The sequence below is a fragment of the Haliotis rufescens genome, unplaced genomic scaffold, assembly GCF_023055435.1.
Source record: "Haliotis rufescens isolate VD_foot unplaced genomic scaffold, xgHalRufe1.0.p SCAF_26, whole genome shotgun sequence".
Classification (NCBI taxonomy): domain Eukaryota; kingdom Metazoa; phylum Mollusca; class Gastropoda; order Lepetellida; family Haliotidae; genus Haliotis; species Haliotis rufescens.
The window spans coordinates 7,625,231-7,645,887 of NW_025963957.1; the positions used below are offsets into that span (position 1 = coordinate 7,625,231).

General features: G+C 43.5%; 1 protein-coding gene across 4 annotated transcripts in view; it reads right to left on the reverse strand.

Annotated features, from left to right (window-relative positions):
* Nucleotides 1–2,071: 2,071 nt before the first annotated feature.
* LOC124137310 (uncharacterized protein ZC84.1) overlaps nucleotides 2,072–20,657 on the reverse strand; it is a 54,522-nt gene continuing 35,936 nt past the window's right edge. For all 4 annotated transcript variants that reach the window (XM_048402510.1, XM_048402509.1, XM_048402508.1 and 1 more), the window contains 8 exons: nucleotides 20,390–20,448; nucleotides 20,067–20,151; nucleotides 19,277–19,456; nucleotides 15,886–16,395; nucleotides 15,330–15,376; nucleotides 11,299–11,383; nucleotides 10,063–10,266; nucleotides 2,072–2,355 (listed from right to left, as the gene is read on the reverse strand). In XM_048402510.1, coding sequence (XP_048258467.1) covers nucleotides 2,198–2,355; nucleotides 10,063–10,266; nucleotides 11,299–11,383; nucleotides 15,330–15,376; nucleotides 15,886–16,395; nucleotides 19,277–19,456; nucleotides 20,067–20,151; nucleotides 20,390–20,448 — 1,328 coding nt within the window. In that variant the 3' untranslated portion in view covers nucleotides 2,072–2,197. The remainder of the gene's footprint in view (nucleotides 2,356–10,062; nucleotides 10,267–11,298; nucleotides 11,384–15,329; nucleotides 15,377–15,885; nucleotides 16,396–19,276; nucleotides 19,457–20,066; nucleotides 20,152–20,389; nucleotides 20,449–20,657) is intronic.

Below are 20,657 nucleotides of genomic sequence, written 5' to 3' on the forward strand. Positions count from 1 at the left end.
AGCCCACAACCACAGCTGCTTGGCGTTGCCAAGGGACACAACTCTTCACATAGAATTGCGGTGCCTCAGACGACTAGGCCACCCCTGTCCCCTATAGCTTAGGTATAGTTTTAAATCCCCTTATATATTTCACTCTGTGTTTCTCTTCATTGGTATACCTTCTGAACAGTAACATACAGAATACAAAAAGACAAATTCCTTTCCATAAAAAGTATCCATTGTATGTTTCCGACTATATCATAAACATTTGTCTTTTATGAATGACTATCAAGTACTGAGGATACCAGGTGTTCGTGAAAATGTAAGCGTATCTTACCCCACGGCACCCGTCACAAATACATGCAAAGGCAATTTAAGCGTCACCTACTGGTTTTGGGTGTTACTTGTGGCGTGAGACCGATCACTGGGTTTTCTGTTCAAGACTCGATTATTTACTTTACTGAAATATGGCGGATTCCCATACATAAGCGTAAACTCGTTTATCCAGACGGCACCCTGTGACATCGACCGGATAAATACATCTCCGGAATAGCAATGTGCTACGTGTAAATAAGATTAGTGGCGGCAGGAACTGTTATTAATTTATTTATGGTAATGTCTCAGAGTCAACAAATGATTGAACTGCAATTAACAACCAACATCAGTCAACAGCAGTGTGAGGAGCTTTTCAGGTTGGCTTTGTGTTAGAGTTATCCGCCCTTGTTGTATACATAAACACGACAGGCTTGATCGTTCGAGAAGTGTCGTGACGTTACAGTTTCCAGATGGCTGGCTGTACCTGTATCAGAGCGACAAGAGGGCGGTTGGAGACCTCTTCGGACAAAACTTAGTTTCTTATCTCTTCTTGCCAAATGGAATTCCTGCCAGCTTCCAACACTATTCGCGATTCAAGAAGGAAGACCGCGTCCCCCTTTACGACAGTCGACAGTCACTGTCACAGGAGTGAGTGAGTTTTACGCCGCTTTTAGCAATATTCCAGCAATATCACGGCTGGGGAAACCAGAAATGGGCTTCACACATCGTACCCATGTCGGGAATCGAACCGGGGTCTTCGGCGTGACGAGCGACCGCCCCCACTGTAATAGGAACATTTGTGAGTGCACTAACATTTACTATAGGGTCTGTTACTTATTGCTGCTGAAACCTATTACACCCATTGTATAGACTTTTGTATTGTAAAAAAATGTATTGATTGTTCTTTGTTCGGGGTCGGTCATTTACTAATTTCCCAACTCGGGACAGTGCGAACTGATTTCTGTGGTAAGCTCTGCGTATCAACTGGCAACACATGGTTTGGAGATATGTTCGGAATCATGTACAGGTTCCCACCAAGAGCACACGGAAGGTGGGATTACCATGCGAACCAAGTTTCATTGAATACTGAACGGGACAATAGCCCCATGCTGCTATATTGCAATAATTTACTCCGTCGTTCGAACATGCTAGTTCATCTTAACATAACAATGTATTTTCCCTGTAAGGAGTAATTTCTATACATTTTATATTATTTTAATTTTGTTAAGTGTTTATTTTGTTGATAATGTCTCACATCGCACCAACGTGATAATAACAGGATATTAGATGAGGAAATTAGGACTGAGTACTGTACATGTTGACACCATAAGCTTGTCATATTATTAGGAATATATATTGTCAAATGCAAAAGACTGTAACCAGCCTTGATTGTCTGCTGATACATATTCCACTTGGCGTAAAGGGCAAAACGCTGTGGAAATTATATGGATGGACCACTGAAAATCAGTGATGTCACCAGGTGTTCGCGAAATGGGTAAGCATGCCCTGCCCTACCGGTAGCACCCGCCATTCGTACAATTTCCATAAAAAATCTCAGCACAGCAGAACCCCTGCCATGCAACGTCAGCCTGTAAACAAACCAGACAATCACGTGATCGATAAACCAGAAACTCCAGTGACACGAGAGTGACACTTGTTTGAGAATAGTAAGAATATGAGACACATGACTGACACAAGATGTGCCCATGCCACTCTGAACCTGCTGTGCGGTACCGTGACTCCACGTATGCGTCTTGCGTAATAAGGAACATGCACCCACAACAGAATGTTTACCTCCAGTGTCGACATCAACAAGCAAACCACTCCAAAATAAGAACTTATGGCACTTTTGAAATGTTGATAGTTATTATGTATGTTTTTGCAAATTATTTTAATACAGTATCTAGACAAAGCAGGGCTTCTGGCATGTGCGACCACACCCATTGCTGCAGCATTTCAGATTGCCCCGGCAATCATTATCACAGAAGCACCGGACGACACATATCCCCGCCCAGTCTGGCCTCACCGCGGGACAACTTCCTGGCTTCTGCAATCTTTTGCCTGCAATAAAGAAACATTGTTAAGTTATTTGATTTTGTGACGATAGACAGTGACAGTGAGATGACACACACAGTTGGTGAGATGACACACAGTGATGATGAGATGAAACACACATTATGAAATGACACACGCGGAAGATGAGATGGCACTCGCAGATGATGAGATGAAACACGCAGATGGTGAGATGACACACACAGATGATGAGATGACACACAGTGATGATGAGATGAAACACACAGATGATGAAATGAAACACGCGGAAGATGAGATGGCACACGCAGATGATGAGATGAAACACACAGATGATAAGGTGACCCACAATGATGATGAGATGACACACACAGATGATGAGATGACACACGCAGATGATGAGACGACACACATTGATGATGAGATGACACACGCAGATGATGAGATGACACACGCAGATGATGAGATGAAACACAGATGATGAGATGAAACATGCAGATGGCGAGATGACACACACAGATAATGAGATGACACACAGTGATGATGAGATGACGCAGAGTGATGATGAGCGGACACATAGAAATGATGATATGAGACACGTAGATGGTGAGATGTCACACACAGATGGTGAGATGACAGACGCAGATGATGAGAAGATACACACAGATGGTGAGATGACACACAGTGATGATGAGATGACACACAGTGATGATGAGATGACACACGCAGATGATGAGATGAAACACAGATGATGAGATGAAACATACCGATGATGAGATGACACACACAGATGATGAGATGTCACACAGTGATGATGAGATGACACACGCAGATGATGAGATGAAACACAGATGATGAGATGAAACATACCGATGATGAGATGACACGGTGATTATGAGATGACACGCACAAATGATGAGATGACACAGTGATGACGAGATGACACACAGTGATGATGAGATGACACACAGTGATGATGAGATAACACACACATGATATGACACACGCAGATGATGAGATGACACACACAGATAATGAGACGACACACATTGATGATGAGATAACACATTGATGATGAGAAAACACACAGTGATGATGAGATGACACACAGAGATGGTGAGATGTCACATACAGATGACACACGCATTTGATTAGATGACACATACAGATGATAAGATGACACACAGAGATGATGAGATGACACACAGAGATGATACGATGAAACACACAGATGGTGAGATGACACACGCAGATGATGAGATGACACACACAGACAATGAGATGACACACACAGATAATGAGATGACACAAAGTGATGATGAGATAAAACAGTGATGATGATATGACACACGCAGATGATGAGATAAAACACAGTGGTGATGAGATAACGCATAGTGATGATGATATGACACACGCAGATGATGCGATGACACACAGAGATGATGCGATGACACACGCAGATGATGAAATGAAACACACAGATGATGAGATGACACACACAGATAATAAGATGACACATAGTGATGATGAGATGACACATAGTGATGATGAGATTACACACAGTGATGATGAGATATCACACAGAGATGATGCGATGACACACACAGATGGTGAGATGACGCACACAGATGATATGACACACACAGATGATGAGATGACACACAGTGATGATATGACGCACACAGATGATGAGATGACACACACAGATGATGAGATGACACACATAGATTATGAGATGACACACACAGATGGTGAGATGACACACACAGATGATATGACACACAGTGATGATGAGATGACACACACAGAGATGATGAGATGACACAGAGATTATGAGATGACACACAGATGGTGAGATGACACACACAGATGATATGACACACACAGATGATGAGATGACACACTCTGATGATATAACACACACGGGTGATGAGATGACACACAGAGATTATGAGATGACACACAGAGATGATGAGATGACACACAGATGATATGACACACACAGATGATGAGATGACACACACAGATTATGAGATGACACACAGAGATGATGAGATGACACACAGATGATGAGATGACACACACATATTATGAGATGACACACAGAGATGATGAGATGACACACAGTGATGATATGACACACACAGATGATGAGATGACACACAGAGATTATGAGATGACACACAGAGATGATGACATGACACACACAGATGATGAAATGACACACACATATGATATGACACACACAGATGATGAGATGACACACAGAGATTATGAGATGACACACACAGATGATATGACACACACAGATGATGAGATGACACACACAGATGATATGACACACATAGATGATGAGATGACACACAGAGATTATGAGATGACACACAGAGATGATGAGATGACACACAGTGATGATGAGATGACACAAACAGATGGTGAGATGACACACACAGATAATGAGATGACACACAGTGATGATATGACACACGCAGATGATGAGATGACACACACAGACAATGAGATGACACACGCAGATGATGAAATGAAACACACAGATGATGAGATGACACACACAGATAATAAGATGACACATAGTGATGATGAGATGACACACAGTGATGATGAGATAACACACAGTGATGATGAGATGTCACACACAGATGATGAGATGAAAGACGCAGATGATGAGATGACACACACAGATAATAAGATGACACATTATGATGATGAGATGACACATAGTGATGATGAGATAACACACAGTGATGATGAGATGACACACAGAGATGATGCGATGACACACACAGATGGTGAGATGACGCACACAGATGATATGACACACACAGATGATGAGATGACACACAGTGATGATATGACGCACACAGATGATGAGATGACACACACAGATGATGAGATGACACACATAGATTATGAGATGACACACACAGATGGTGAGATGACACACACAGATGATATGACACACAGTGATGATGAGATGACACACACAGATGATGAGATGACACACAGAGATGATGAGATGACACACAGATGGTGAGATGACACACACAGATGATATGACACACACAGATGATGAGATGACACACTGTGATGATATAACACACACAGATGATGAGATGACACACACAGATTATGAGATGACACACAGAGATGATGAGATGACACACAGATGATATGACACACAAAGATGATGAGATGACACACAGAGATTATGAGATGACACACAGAGATGATGAGATGACACGCAGAGATTATGAGATGACACACAGAGATGATGAGATGACACACACAGATGATATGACACAGACAGATGATGATATGACACACACAGATTATGAGATGACACACAGAGATGATGAGATGACACACAAATGATGAGATGACACACACAGATGATATGACACACAGAGATGATGAGATGACACACAGAGATTATGAGATGACACACACAGATGATGAGATGACACACACAGATGATATGACACAGACAGATGATGATATGACACACACAGATTATGAGATGACACACAGAGATGATGAGATGACACACAGATGATGAGATGACACACACAGATTATGAGATGACACACAGAGATGATGAGATGACACACAGTGATGATATGACACACACAGATGATGAGATGACACACAGAGATTATGAGATGACACACAGAGATGATGACATGACACACACAGATGATGAGATGAAACACACAGATGATATGACACACACAGATGATGAGATGACACACATAGATTATGAGATGACACAGACAGATGATATGACACACACAGATGATGAGATGACACACACAGATGATATGACACACACAGATGATGAGATGACACACAGATATTGTGAGTTGACACACAGAGATGATGAGATGACACACACAGATGATGAGATGACACAAACAGATGGTGAGATGACACACACAGATAATGAGATGACACACAGTGATGATATGACACACGCAGATGATGAGATGACACACACAGACAATGAGATGACACACGCAGATGATGAAATGAAACACACAGATGATGAGATGACACACACAGATAATAAGATGACACATAGTGATGATGAGATGACACACAGTGATGATGAGATAACACACAGTGATGATGAGATGTCAAACACAGATGATGAGATGAAAGACGCAGATGATGAGATGACACACACAGATAATAAGATGACACATTGTGATGATGAGATGACACATAGTGATGATGAGATAACACACAGTGATGATGAGATGACACACAGAGATGATGCGATGACACACACAGATGATGAGATGACACACACAGATGGTGAGATGACACATACAGATGATGAGATGACACACAGATATGATGAGATGACACACAGAGATGATGAGATGACACACACAGATGGTGAGATGACACACACAGATGGTGAGATGACACATACAGATGATGAGATGACACACAGTGATGATGAGATGACACACAGAGATGATGAGATGACACACACAGATGGTGAGATTACACATACAGATGATGAGATGACACACGCAGATGATGAGATGACACACAGTGATGATGAGATAACACAGTGATGATGATATGACATACAGAGATGATGAGATGACACAAACAGATGGTGAGATGACACACACAGATAATGAGATGACACACAGTGATGATGAGATAACACACAGATATGATGATATGACACACAGAGATGATGATATGACACACGCATTTGATTAGATGACACACACAGATGATGAGATGACACACTGTGATGATATAACACACACAGATGATGAGATGACACACAGAGATTATGAGATGACACACAGAGATGATGAGATGACACACAGATGATATGACACACACAGATGATGAGATGACACACAGAGATTATGAGATGACACACAGAGATGATGAGATGACACACAGAGATTATGAGATGACACACAGAGATGATGAGATGACACACAGATGATATGACACACACAGATGATGAGATGACACACAGAGATTATGAGATGACACACAAAGATGATGACATGACACACACAGATGATGAGATGACACACACAGATGATATGACACACACAGATGATGAGATGACACACAGAGATTATGAGATGACACACACAGATGATATGACACACACAGATGATGAGATGACACACACAGATGATATGACACACACAGATGATGAGATGACACACAGAGATTATGAGATAACACACAGAAATGATGACATGACACACACAGATGATGAGATGACACACACAGATGGTGAGATGACACACACAGATAATGAGATGACACACAGTGATGATATGACACACAGAGATGATGAGATGACACACACAGACAATGAGATGACACACGCAGATGATGAAATGAAACACACAGATGATGAGATGACACACACAGATAATAAGATGACACATAGTGATGATGAGATGACACACAGTGATGATGAGATAACACACAGTGATGATGAGATGTCAAACACAGATGATGAGATGAAAGACGCAGATGATGAGATGACACACACAGATAATAAGATGACACATAACACACAGTGATGATGAGATGACACACACACAGATGATGCGATGACACACACAGATGGTGAGATGACGCACACAGATGATATGACACACACAGATGATGAGATGACACACAGTGATGATATGACGCACACAGATGATGAGATGACACACACAGATGATGAGATGACACACATAGGTTATGAGATGACACACACAGATGGTGAGATGACACACACAGATGATATGACACACAGTGATGATGAGATGACACACACAGATGATGAGATGACACACAGAGATTATGAGATGACACACAGATGGTGAGATGACACACACAGATGATATGACACACACAGATAATGAGATGACACACTGTGATGATATAACACACACAGATGATGAGATGACACACAGAGATTATGAGATGACACACAGAGATGATGAGATGACACACAGATGATATGACACACAAAGATGATGAGATGACACACAGAGATTATGAGATGACACACAGAGATGATGAGATGACACACAGAGATTATGAGATGACACACAGAGATGATGAGATGACACACACAGATGATATGACACAGACAGATGATGATATGACACACACAGATTATGAGATGACACACAGAGATGATGAGATGACACACAGATGATGAGATGACACACACAGATGATATGACACACACAGATGATGAGATGACACACAAAGATTATGAGATGACACACACAGATGATATGACACACACAGATGATGAGATGACACACACAGATGATATGACACACACAGATAATGAGATGACACACATAGATTATGAGATGACACACAGAGATGATGACATGACACACACAGATTATGAGATGACACACACATATGATATGACACACACAGATGATGAGATGACACACAGAGATTATGAGATGACACACACAGATGATATGACACACACAGATGATGAGATGACACACACAGATGATATGACACACACAGATGATGAGATGACACACAGAGATTATGAGATGACACACAGAGATGATGAGATGACACACAGTGATGATGAGATGACACAAACAGATGGTGAGATGACACACACAGATAATGAGATGACACACAGTGATGATATGACACACGCAGATGATGAGATGACACACACAGACAATGAGATGACACACGCAGATGATGAAATGAAACACACAGATGATGAGATGACACACACAGATAATAAGATGACACATAGTGATGATGAGATGACACACAGTGATGATGAGATAACACACGGTGATGATGAGATGTCACACACAGATGATGAGATGATACACACAGATGGTGAGATGACACATACAGATGATGAGATGACACACAGATATGATGAGATGACACACAGAGATGATGAGATGACACACACAGATGGTGAGATGACACACACAGATGGTGAGATGACACATACAGATGATGAGATGACACACACACATGGTGAGATGACACATACAGATGATGAGATGACACACAGTGATGATGAGATGACACACAGAGATGATGAGATGACACACACAGATGGTGAGATGACACATACAGATGATGAGATGACACACGCAGATGATGAGATGACACACAGTGATGATGAGATAACACAGTGATGATGATATGACATACAGAGATGATGAGATGACACAAACAGATGGTGAGATGACACACACAGATAATGAGATGACACACAGTGATGATGAGATAACACACAGAGATGATGATATGACACACAGAGATGATGATATGACACACGCATTTGATTAGATGACACACACAGATGATGATGAGATAACACACCGTGATGGTGAGATGACACACAGTTGTGATGAGATGACACACAGTTGTGATGAGATGACACACACAGATGATGAGATGACACACACAGATGATGAGATGAAACGCAGATGGTGAGATGACACACACAGATGATGAGATGACACACAGTGATGATGGGATAACTTCCAAAGATAACACACAGTACACATCAAATGACACACAGAGATAGTATTATACAAAGATGACAAGATGGAACATCATTGAATGACTTTTCGATATTGAGTATTATTATGTGTCATGACAACATACAGTATTAAGGACACTGCGACCTCACTTTCCTATATAGCTGACTTAAACCCCGATTACCTGAGCGTCCTTGTTTAAGATATTTTGCCAAATATCTTGAACTTCGAGGTCTAGCTATTGGTCCACGGTAGCAACATATACCAGGGCTTTTACAGTAGGTATTACTGGGACACTGTAAGTTGGTTCTGCAGGAGACTTCTTTATTAAAGTAGTTCAAAGCCGGTAGACCAACTGGACATTCCCCACTGGCATCAGGAGATGAGTCTGTTGAATCCAAAGACACAAATGATATAGAACAAAGCTGACGGGACACAACACATCCATTGATTATCAATGTAAATTGAATACAATATACACAGATGAGTGCATGAGGCTTAGATGATGGTTATAGATAGTATAAGGCCACGGAAGAATATTGGTGACGCATTGAGTTGCTTAGGTATTGAGTTGGTTACATATTTGAGTGTGTGAGTGAGTGAGTGTATTTTATGCCTCTTTTAGAAATATACTAGCAATATTCTGTCGGGAAACAACAGGCATTTACACATTGGTTACACATTGAGGAACTGAGGAAATAGTAAGGTAGAGAGGATATTTGCATCAAGAACGAGAAGCATAAGACGTGTGAATGAAGAGTTGAAACAAGCTGCTACTTTCTTAGATATTTTGACCAACAATGTGTTAAAAGGTAGTTGCATGGGGTTCTTAGTAACACTTTCCCTGCAGCAGAACAATGACCTGGAGATATCAGCATAACACATCGCACACTTATAAGGCATGTACAATAGTATCATATACACTGACGATGATGTATGAACTGACAACACTGCATATTTGAGTGAATGAGTGAATTTTCTAGTCACGATATGGCTGAAATACTGCCGATGTGACACATCATGTCGACAATGGATAATACAATATCTGGATTATCAGAGATTATATTTTAACTAGTATTTGAGCATTAGAATATCACTACTAATAAAAACAGTACACTATAAAACCGGGCTATAGATCGACAGAAAACAAAGGTGAATCCTCATACTAGGGATCCTGGGGACATATAATACCCCTGCTACCTGCACAGTAACCTTGCATGATTGACACAACCTCTTAGATGCTGGCTATAGCAAATGTGAACAAGGGTCAACGGAGGTTTTTCTTCTTAGTCATTGTTTCTGTTATTTAACGGAAACGAATATGTGTTCCCGTTAGAGTCATGTTACAGTATATAACACAAATATAACTTTAAAAGTATATGTATGAGTATATGAATGGCTGACGTGACATTGAACTAACCAACACAGGTCGGCACTGCCGGGCAGAAGTTGTATAAGCACCATGCCGTGAGTCGACAGGTGCCCGCTGTGCAGTTGATGTAGAGCTGTCCAGAAATAAAACACATTGTCTCACACAGGCTGGAAAGGAGTCCAGGTTCAATATCAGTACGTTAAGCTTGTTATGAATCCGTCAACAAATGCAAATTTGTTTGAAGAATAATTCCTGGAAGAGATATTCGTTCGCACAGGCCGTAGATCAATTCGCGACACATTGGGAGAGTATGTGAAGTATATGTGAGTGTATGTGGAGAGTATGTGGAGTATATGTGAGTGTATGTGGAGAGTATGTGGAGTATATGTGAGTTTATGTGGAGAGTATGTGGAATATATATGAGTGTATGTGGAGAGTATGTGGAGTATATGTCAGTTTATGTGGAGAGTATGTGGAATATATGTGAGTGTATGTGGAGAGTATGTGGAGCTCATGTGGAGTGGATGGGGAACGTGTGCAAAGAGTGGAGAGTATGTGTGGAATGTATTTGGAGTGGATGTGGAGTGGATGTCTGGATGTGGAGGGGGTGTGTGGAGTGGATGTGGAGTGGAGTGAATGTGGAGTGGATGTGTGGAGTGGGTGTGTGGAGTTGATGTGGACTTGATGTGGAGTTGATGTGGAGTGGATATGTGGAGTGGATGTGTGGAGTTGATGTGGACTTGATGCGGAGTTGATGTGGAGTGGATATGTGGAGTTGATGTGGAGTGGATATGTGGAGTGGATATGTGAAGTGGATGTGGAGAGGATGTGGAGTGGATGTGGAGTGGATATGTGGAGTGGATGAAGAGTTGATATGTGGAGTGGATGTGGAGTGGATTTGCGGATTGGATGTGGAGAGGATGTGGAGTGGATGTGGAGTGGACGTGGAGAGGATATGTGGAGTGGATGTGGAGTGGATATGTGGAGCGGATGTGGAGTGGATGTGGAGTGGACGTGGAGTGGATGTGGAGTGGATATGTGGAGAGGACGTGGAGTGGATGTGGAGAGGATGTGGAACGTATTTGAGTGAATGAGAGAGTGAGTTGGGCTTTAATGCCGCTTTTAACATTATTCTAGTTATATCACAACGAGTTAGCTTAATATGGGAGGAAAGTTCGAAGTGATGCAGGTCTCTGACGTTTACCACTTCGGTGAAACCAAGAAGCACGGGTATGGTGCTGACAAACCTAGAAACATAATCGGGGCGAAGCGGGATTCGAGCCCACAATCATAGGTTTCTGGCATGCCCAATGGACGCAACTCGGCACAGTGAGTGAGTGAGTGAGTTTGGTTTAACGCCGCTTTTAGCAGTATTCCAGTTACATCGCGGCGTCTCAGCTTAATGTTGGAGGAAAGCCCGAAGTGATGCAGGTCTCAGACGTTTACCACTTCGGTGAAACCCACAAGCACGGGTATGGTGCTGACAAACCTAGAAACATAATCGGGGCGAAGCGGAATTCGAGCCGGCAATCATAGGTTTCTGGCGTACCCAAGGGACGCAACTCTGCACAGCGAATCGCGTCGCCTTAGACGACTGGGCCACCCGTGCCTACGTAAGGTACTTGAAGTGGATGTGAAGTGGATGTGTAGTGGGTGTGGAGTGGTTGTGGAGTGGATGTGGAGTGACTGTGGAGTGGATGCGGAGTGGATGTGGAATGGATGTGGAGTGGATGCGGAGTGGATGAGGGGTGGATGTGGAATGGATGTGGAGTGGGTGTGGAGTAGATGAGGGGTGGATGTGAAATGGATGTGGAGTGGGTGTGGAGTAGATGAGGGGTGGTTGTGGAATGGATGTGGAGTGGGTGTGGAGTAGATGAGGGGTGGATGTGGAGTGGGTGTGGAGTAGATGAGGGGTGGATGTGGAATGGATGTGGAGTGGATGCGGAGTGGATGAGGGGTGGATGTGGAATGGATGTGGAGTGGGTGTGGAGTAGATGAGGGGTGGATGTGGAGTGGGTGTGGAGTAGATGAGGGGTGGATGTGAAATGAATGTGAAGTGGATGCGGAGTGTATGAGGGGTGGATGTGGAATGGATGTGGAGTGGGTGTGGAGTAGATGAGGGGTGGATGTGGAGTGGGTGTGGAGTAGATGAGGGGTGGATGTGGAATGGATGTGGAGTGGATGCGGAGTGGATGAGGGGTGGATGTGGAATGGATGTGAAAAGGATGCGGAGTGGATGAGGGGTGGATGTGGAATTGATGTGGAGTGGGTGTGGAGTAGATGAGGGGTGGATGTGGAATGGATGTGGAGTGGATGCGGAGTGGATGCGGAGTGGATGTGGAATGGATGTGGAGTGGGTGTGGAGTAGATGAGGGGTGGATGTGGAATGGATGTGGAGTTGATGCGGAGTGGATGAGGGGTGGATATGGAATGGATGTGGAGTGGATGCGGAGTGGATGAGGGGTGGATGTGGAATGGATGTGGAGTGGGTGTGGAGTAGATGAGGGGTGGATGTGGAATGAATGTGGAGTGGATGCGGAGTGGATGAGGGGTGGATGTGGAATAGATGTGGAGTGGATGCGGAGTGGATGGGGGGCGGATGTGGAATGGATGTGGAGTGGATGCGGAGTGGATGAGGGGTGGATGTGGAATGGATGTGGAGTGGATGCGGAGTGGATGAGGGGTGGATATGGAATGGATGTGGAGTGGATGCGGAGTGGATGAGGGGTGGATGTGGAATGGATGTGGAGTGGATGCGGAGTGGATGGGGGGTGGATATGGAATGGATGTGGAGTGGATGCGGAGTGGATGAGGGGTGGATGTGGAATGGATGTGGAGTGGGTGTGGAGTTGATGAGGGGTGGATGTGGAATGGATGTGGAGTGGATGCGGAGTGGATGAGGGGTGGATGTGGAATGGTTGTGGAGTGGATGCGGAGTGGATGAGGGGTGGATGTGGAATGGATGTGGAGTGGATGCGGAGTGGATGAGGGGTGGATGAGGGGTGGATGTGGAATGGATGTGGAGTGGGTGCGGAGTGGATGAGGGGTGGATGTGGAATGGATGTGGAGTGGATGCGGAGTGTATGAGGGGTGGATGTGGAATGGATGTGGAGTGGATGCGGAGTGGATGAGGGGTGGATGTGGAATGGATGTGGAGTGGGTGTGGAGTAGATGAGGGGTGGATGTGGAATGGATGTGGAGTGGGTGTGGAGTAGATGAGGGGTGGATATGGAATGGATGTGGAGTGGATGCGGAGTGGATGAGGGGTGGATGTGGAATGGATGTGGAGTGGATGAGGGGTGGATGAGGGGTGGATGTGGAATGGATGTGGAGTGGATGCGGAGTGGATGAGGGGTGGATGTGGAATGGATGCGGAGTGGATGAGGGGTGGATGTGGAACGTATTTGAAGTGTATATGGAGTGTATGTGGAGTGGATGTGTGGAGTGCACGTGGAAGGTATGTGAAGAGAACCTGAAGAGTATGTAAAAAGTATGCGAAGAGGATGTGAAGAGTATGTGGAGTGCATATGGGAATACATCTTGGGCCTGGTTTACATAGACAGGTGATTACCCAGTTTGATGTTGTATACGTGTATATGTTAATAAAGAGGTGTACACCATGAGATGTAGGTACAGGTGGGTACATCTTGGGCCTGGTTCCACATAGACAGGTGATTACCCGATGTGATGATGTATATGTGTATATGTTTATAAAGAGGTGTATACCATGAGATGTAGGTACAGGTGGGTACATCTTGGGCCTGGTTCCACATAGACAGGTGATTACCCGATGTGATGATGTATATGTGTATATGTTTATAAAGAGGGGTATACCATGAGATGTAGGTACACGTTGGTACATCCGAGAGATGGTGTTTTCAGTAATGTTCATAGAGCATTGTCATGTCAGCTTTTTGCTCACAGTTCGTGACAGAGATTCGTAGCATGTAGGCTTGTCTCTACTAACCTGTTCTCAAGTCACATATTTCTACTTATAGAGTTAATGCTACAACGGCTATATAACAATCCGACACCACATATAACAATCCGACACCACATAATTGCATGATCATACTTACTCCGGGAGTGCATGGGTCTTGCGGCAGATAGCCAGGGGATCTGTTATCTACAGAAATACCAATCATGAAACTATATTGCGAATAAAAGTACAGAGAGCTAACAAGGAAATAAGAATCATCCCACCCGTTACTACATTACAGTATTTCTGCATGTTTAAACAGCCATGTGTATATGTAGCGACCATGAAAGTCCAAATGCCGTAATGAGAGTCAAACCACAGACCTTCTGACACGGTGCCGGACGCCTTTTCCACATAACCAAAGAGGTCACGTATGTTACGAGGTAAGATGTAAGCATGCCATCTCTGCTACAGAGCCGTTCAGTTGGGTACTGTTCTAATGTGATATGAACGTGGTCAGACACACGTTGGTCGCCAATGTAGCGGCGATGTAGTCGGACGTCTTGTCCACGTCTTGGCCAAACATGTTAACCCTGTCAGCAAGCTGAAAAGGTAAATATTTCTCACTCTACGCCCGGAAACACGTGCATGCGTTTTAATAGAATGTTTGATTTTGATCTTTTTTGTTCAGATAATCAATAAGCATTTCCTGTTACCTGAGCCCGAGTCTGCATCAGTGTCATAACTTGCGCCCTTTCCTGAGCCTGTGCCTGAGCCTGACGCTGAACCAGAGCCTGAACTTGACCCAGATGTAGACCCTGAGCTTGATCCTGAACTAGAATCTGAGCCAGACCCTGAACTTGATCCTGAGCTAGACCCCGAGCCAGTCCCTGAACTTGATCCTGAGCCAAACCATGAGCTTGATCCTGAGCCTGATCCTGAGCTTGACCCTGAGCTTGACCCTGAGCCAGACGCTGAACTTGATCCTGAGCCTGATCCTGAACTAGACCCCGAGCCTGATCCTGAACTAGACCCTGAGCCAGACCCTGAGCTTGATCCTGAGCTAGACCCTGAACTTGATCCTGAGCCAGACGCTGAACTAGACCCCGAGCCCGATCCTGAACTTGATCCTGAGCCAGACCCTGAGCCAGAACCCGAAGTTGACCCTGAGCTGGAACTAGAGCTGGAACCTGAGCCTGAGCCTGAGCCTGAGCCTGAGCCTGAACCTTTGGAGGAATAGTTGCATGAATTACGATAAGTATAATCCTGGACATATGTTAAAGGGACTATGTTTAACTATGAACTAAGTATAATCCAGGAACATGTCAGCTATTACACACACACACAGACAGACAGACAGACAGACAGACAGACAGACAGACAGACAGACACACACACACACACACACACACACACACACACACATATACACACTATAAATATATCTCTATGCTGTTCTGATTATTCTCTTCAAATCAAATGATACTATGTCTATTACAAAGGAAAATCGATTCTTCGAGTTTGCAATAGACTCAGTGAAAAAAAGGCAAAGCAAACATCTTCATTTAACGGGGCTTACACCAAATTGTAGACAAATCAACCACAATGTAGCCCATATGTCTGCCCTAGACCTGTGTTACCGCCTGACATCGTCTTTGCCTAACAGTCCACCAGACATTGACAGAACCCGGATATTGTGATGGTTAAAAATAATCAGTCTGGCAGTATGAGGCCTTGTGTTGTCTTGCTGAAATTCAAAAGTTGGCCCAACTCTCTGTGCCATCTGTCGAATCACTGGATCAGAATTCCACCAATACTGTTTGACATGCATGCATCCAACTACATGAGGGCAGTCTGTAAATAATGAAGTCTAGATCAGACGATCCAGTAATTGACTTCATGACCATCGATCTACGCAACTTGGATACGACGAAATGCATCAACCTCTCCAGTGTCTTTCTGAAGACAAGTTCTAAGCCGGATCTCAAAGGGGGACATTCATTATTTCAGCGACACTGAAATCTGCATATGCCTCGTTTGTGATATGAAGGTCACAAGACTCTCATCCGCGCGTCTCAAAACGCGCAGTCGTCCCTCTACACAGTGGAGGTTATATCGAAATGCATGTGAGCACTTTCCATGGTGTCTGGCACTGTGATTAGCTGTTGGACAAATTCATCTCAATGGAGGGCGGCATTAAAGACCAGCTTCTTTCAAGCGGTTCCTGTCAGTGGCGTTGGATACTCTGCTAATGGCGTTACATAGCCTGGTAGTGGCGCATAGCCTGGTAGTGGCGTTTAATACCCTGATAGTGACGTTGCATAACCTGCTAGTGGGGTTGGATACCCTAGTATTGGCGTTGCATAGCCTGGTAGTGGCGTTGGATACCCTGGTAGTGGCGTTGCATAGCCTGGTAGTGGCGTTGGATACCCTGGTAGTGGCGTTGCATAGCCTGATAGTGGCGCTGGATAACCTGGTAGATGCGTTGCATAGCCTGGTAGTGGCGTTGGATACCCAGGTAGTGGCGTTGCATAGCCTGACAGTGGCGTTGGATACCCTAGTAGAGGCGTTGCATAGCCTCGTAGTGGATATCCCGGTAGTGGCGTTACATAGCCTCATAATGGCGTTGCATAAACTAGTAGTGGCGTTGCATAGCCTGACAGTGGCGTTGCATAGCCTGATAGTGGAGTTGGATTACCTGGTATTGCTGACAGGCCTGAACAGCTGACTTTGGAAGCAGACTTTGTCTTGTCTCTCAGAGACACGAGTCGTATTATTGATCATGTTCAGGCGTTGTGCTCCTCATTCCCCCGCGACCGGCTTGGAGTACGCCTGAAGTTTGCTATCAAGTATGGAATCACAGACTAAGGAAACTGTCCGTCAACTTCTCCTATTTCTGATCATTCCAACAGTCTGCCACCCCAGGTTCATTTTCAAACAGGTATAGTGTTGTGTGTGTTTGTGTTGTCACCACTTTCCATTCTATGATCCTTTACCATGTGCTGTAAGCTCCGTGTATGTCGGGTATCATACATGAGAGTTTGATCCACCTATGTTTGGAAGCAGTGTTTGGTGCTTAGAATGCTTAGGGCTATTTTATATCCTAAGCCAGTGCTATATAATCCTTACTCTTACGAAGGTGTCACTGGGCATGTCATCACTTGAATGGTGTGATGTGACACATGTAAACTGGTTCCTACTGGCAACTAAAGTACTCCCGGAAATGAAAAAAAACCGTTTTTTCGATCTCAGATTTTAAATAAATGCAGTTAATATACAAAATATATAAATATTCAAACAACTCAATTAGTACTAATTGGGCCTTGGCACAAATACAACGTATCCAAGGTTTGTTTTTGTTTTTACACGTAAAAGTGTGTAAAAATATGAACAAAACAGACTATTGTGAAACTGAGCATAACCAAGTGTTAGTAGATCAAGGTGAATGTCCATGACCTATGACACCTTGACGTCAGGTGAAAACAGGTGCTTGAAACCCACGTGCATGTGATTTGTCAGTGGTTAGTGATTTGTGAGTGGCATTGTTGGATAGTGAATCATCGTCAAAATATCAGGATGTAAAAGTAACATATTCCCTTCTCAAACAACAACTTACATTATTATTATGTACATAAGCATAGCTGTTATTTTTATTGTTGTTTTGATAACTTTTTTCCAGGCTAATTTGCATAATGCCTATAGCCTGTTTCTGCCATGTCAATTTGGACTTTTTGAATGTTGAAAGTGCCTACAAATTACCTCCTGTAAAGTACATTTTGTATTGAGCACTGAGATAAAACTAGCAAATCCAGACTAGTACTTTTCCAGTTGTTTTGTTATTTCGTATTTACATATACGTAATGCTTTGTGTCGGTTATTAAATCCAGCAAAACATTTTTTGTTTCCATTTCCATGAGTACTTTAGGATGCCACCCCGAAAGATATTGTATACATATCACCAGTAATGTCACTGCAACAACTACACAAGGTAAGGTTATCCCATTCCATCACCAAAAAACTACATATACTCCCCTGGTATTGGGGTTCATATACACACATGAGATTGGGGTTGACAGACACATCCAGTATTAATGTTGATATACATACCTTGTGTTGGCCGTAATCTGTTATCCCAACAACATACTCCTGGTTCGTCACCTGGACCCCTGAGACAGAATGAGTCACCTGGACACAGACGGACCCTGGGGTAACATCTGAACTCCGTCAGCCTAGGGGTGAGAACAGGCTTACCCACTGGGCATTTTCGGGTTGGGGGCGGCGAGGGGTCTGGAATAGTCATGACAGTGGAGATTACAATGGACTCGGCATTACAATACAAGTAAAGTTAACTGTCCTCTTTATCCCATGGAACAACAAGAAGGGTGCTTGCAGGTGGAGCCCCATCTCCATTTTTTCCGGAATGTCCCCAAATTGCCCCCCCAACCCCCCCCCCCCCCCCCCCCCCCCCCACTCACACACACACACACACCTCTAATACAAGACAAACAGAAGCCCCAGGGCCATAACCATCTTTATAAAAAAGTAATATGCAGTTACGGTTTAGTGACCTTGAATATTTATTTCAGCCAATAACATATTTGGTCTATGGAACTATCCTTGTTGACATGAAGAAAATGCTCACGAAACCGATTGGTTAAATTTCCTATTTCGTTTCTTTCTTTATATATATAACCACCCAGATTTGTTAGGTGGGTGTAGTATACATTCATACAACATTCTTTTGTTTCTGCGCGTATTTGTTAAACATAAACCTAATGTTGAAATCTGGTATGTTACGTGGAAGGCTGTGTATAGTGAAAACAACGTTTGACTCATTCCTCATTAAAGTTGCAAACTTATATTTCCATGTGTCCCCGACGTGTGGAATATACCGTACCAACACATGTTGGCGTTGTCCTCCCACAAGGCACCGCGTTGCAATACGCCACGAGACGACATTCGCCGGCTGTGCAGTTAATATTCTGAAGAAAGAAGAGAATGTATGCGGAATGGAACCTGGAAGGTCTCTGGCCCGGGATGCACACATTATGAATAGTAGCATTCAAGTGAAGATTTGTAATAGCAACATTTACAAGGAATATTAAGACATTTACACTTTTTTACGATTTTCAAACTTAATGGAAGAGTACGTAACATGCGGTATGCATTATGGATGTCAAGCTTAGACACAGCACATAGAAGAACGGAAGTGCAACTCACGGCAGGTGTGCACGGGTACGTTGTTGGAGGTGGGGGTGTAGGTATAGGTGGCTGCGGACCTATATAATAAGAAGAAAGAGTTAGTTATCCTCAGTAGCCAGGGGCAAATGTGGGAAATATGTGATTGTGTTACCTTGCCATTGTCTGATTATACTAAACAGATTAGTATCAAGAAGAAAATGCATTAGTTCATTCTATGAAATATATAATGATAGATTACATTTTTACAATACAAAAAAATATCGCACAGAGTGACAGCCTTTTTATA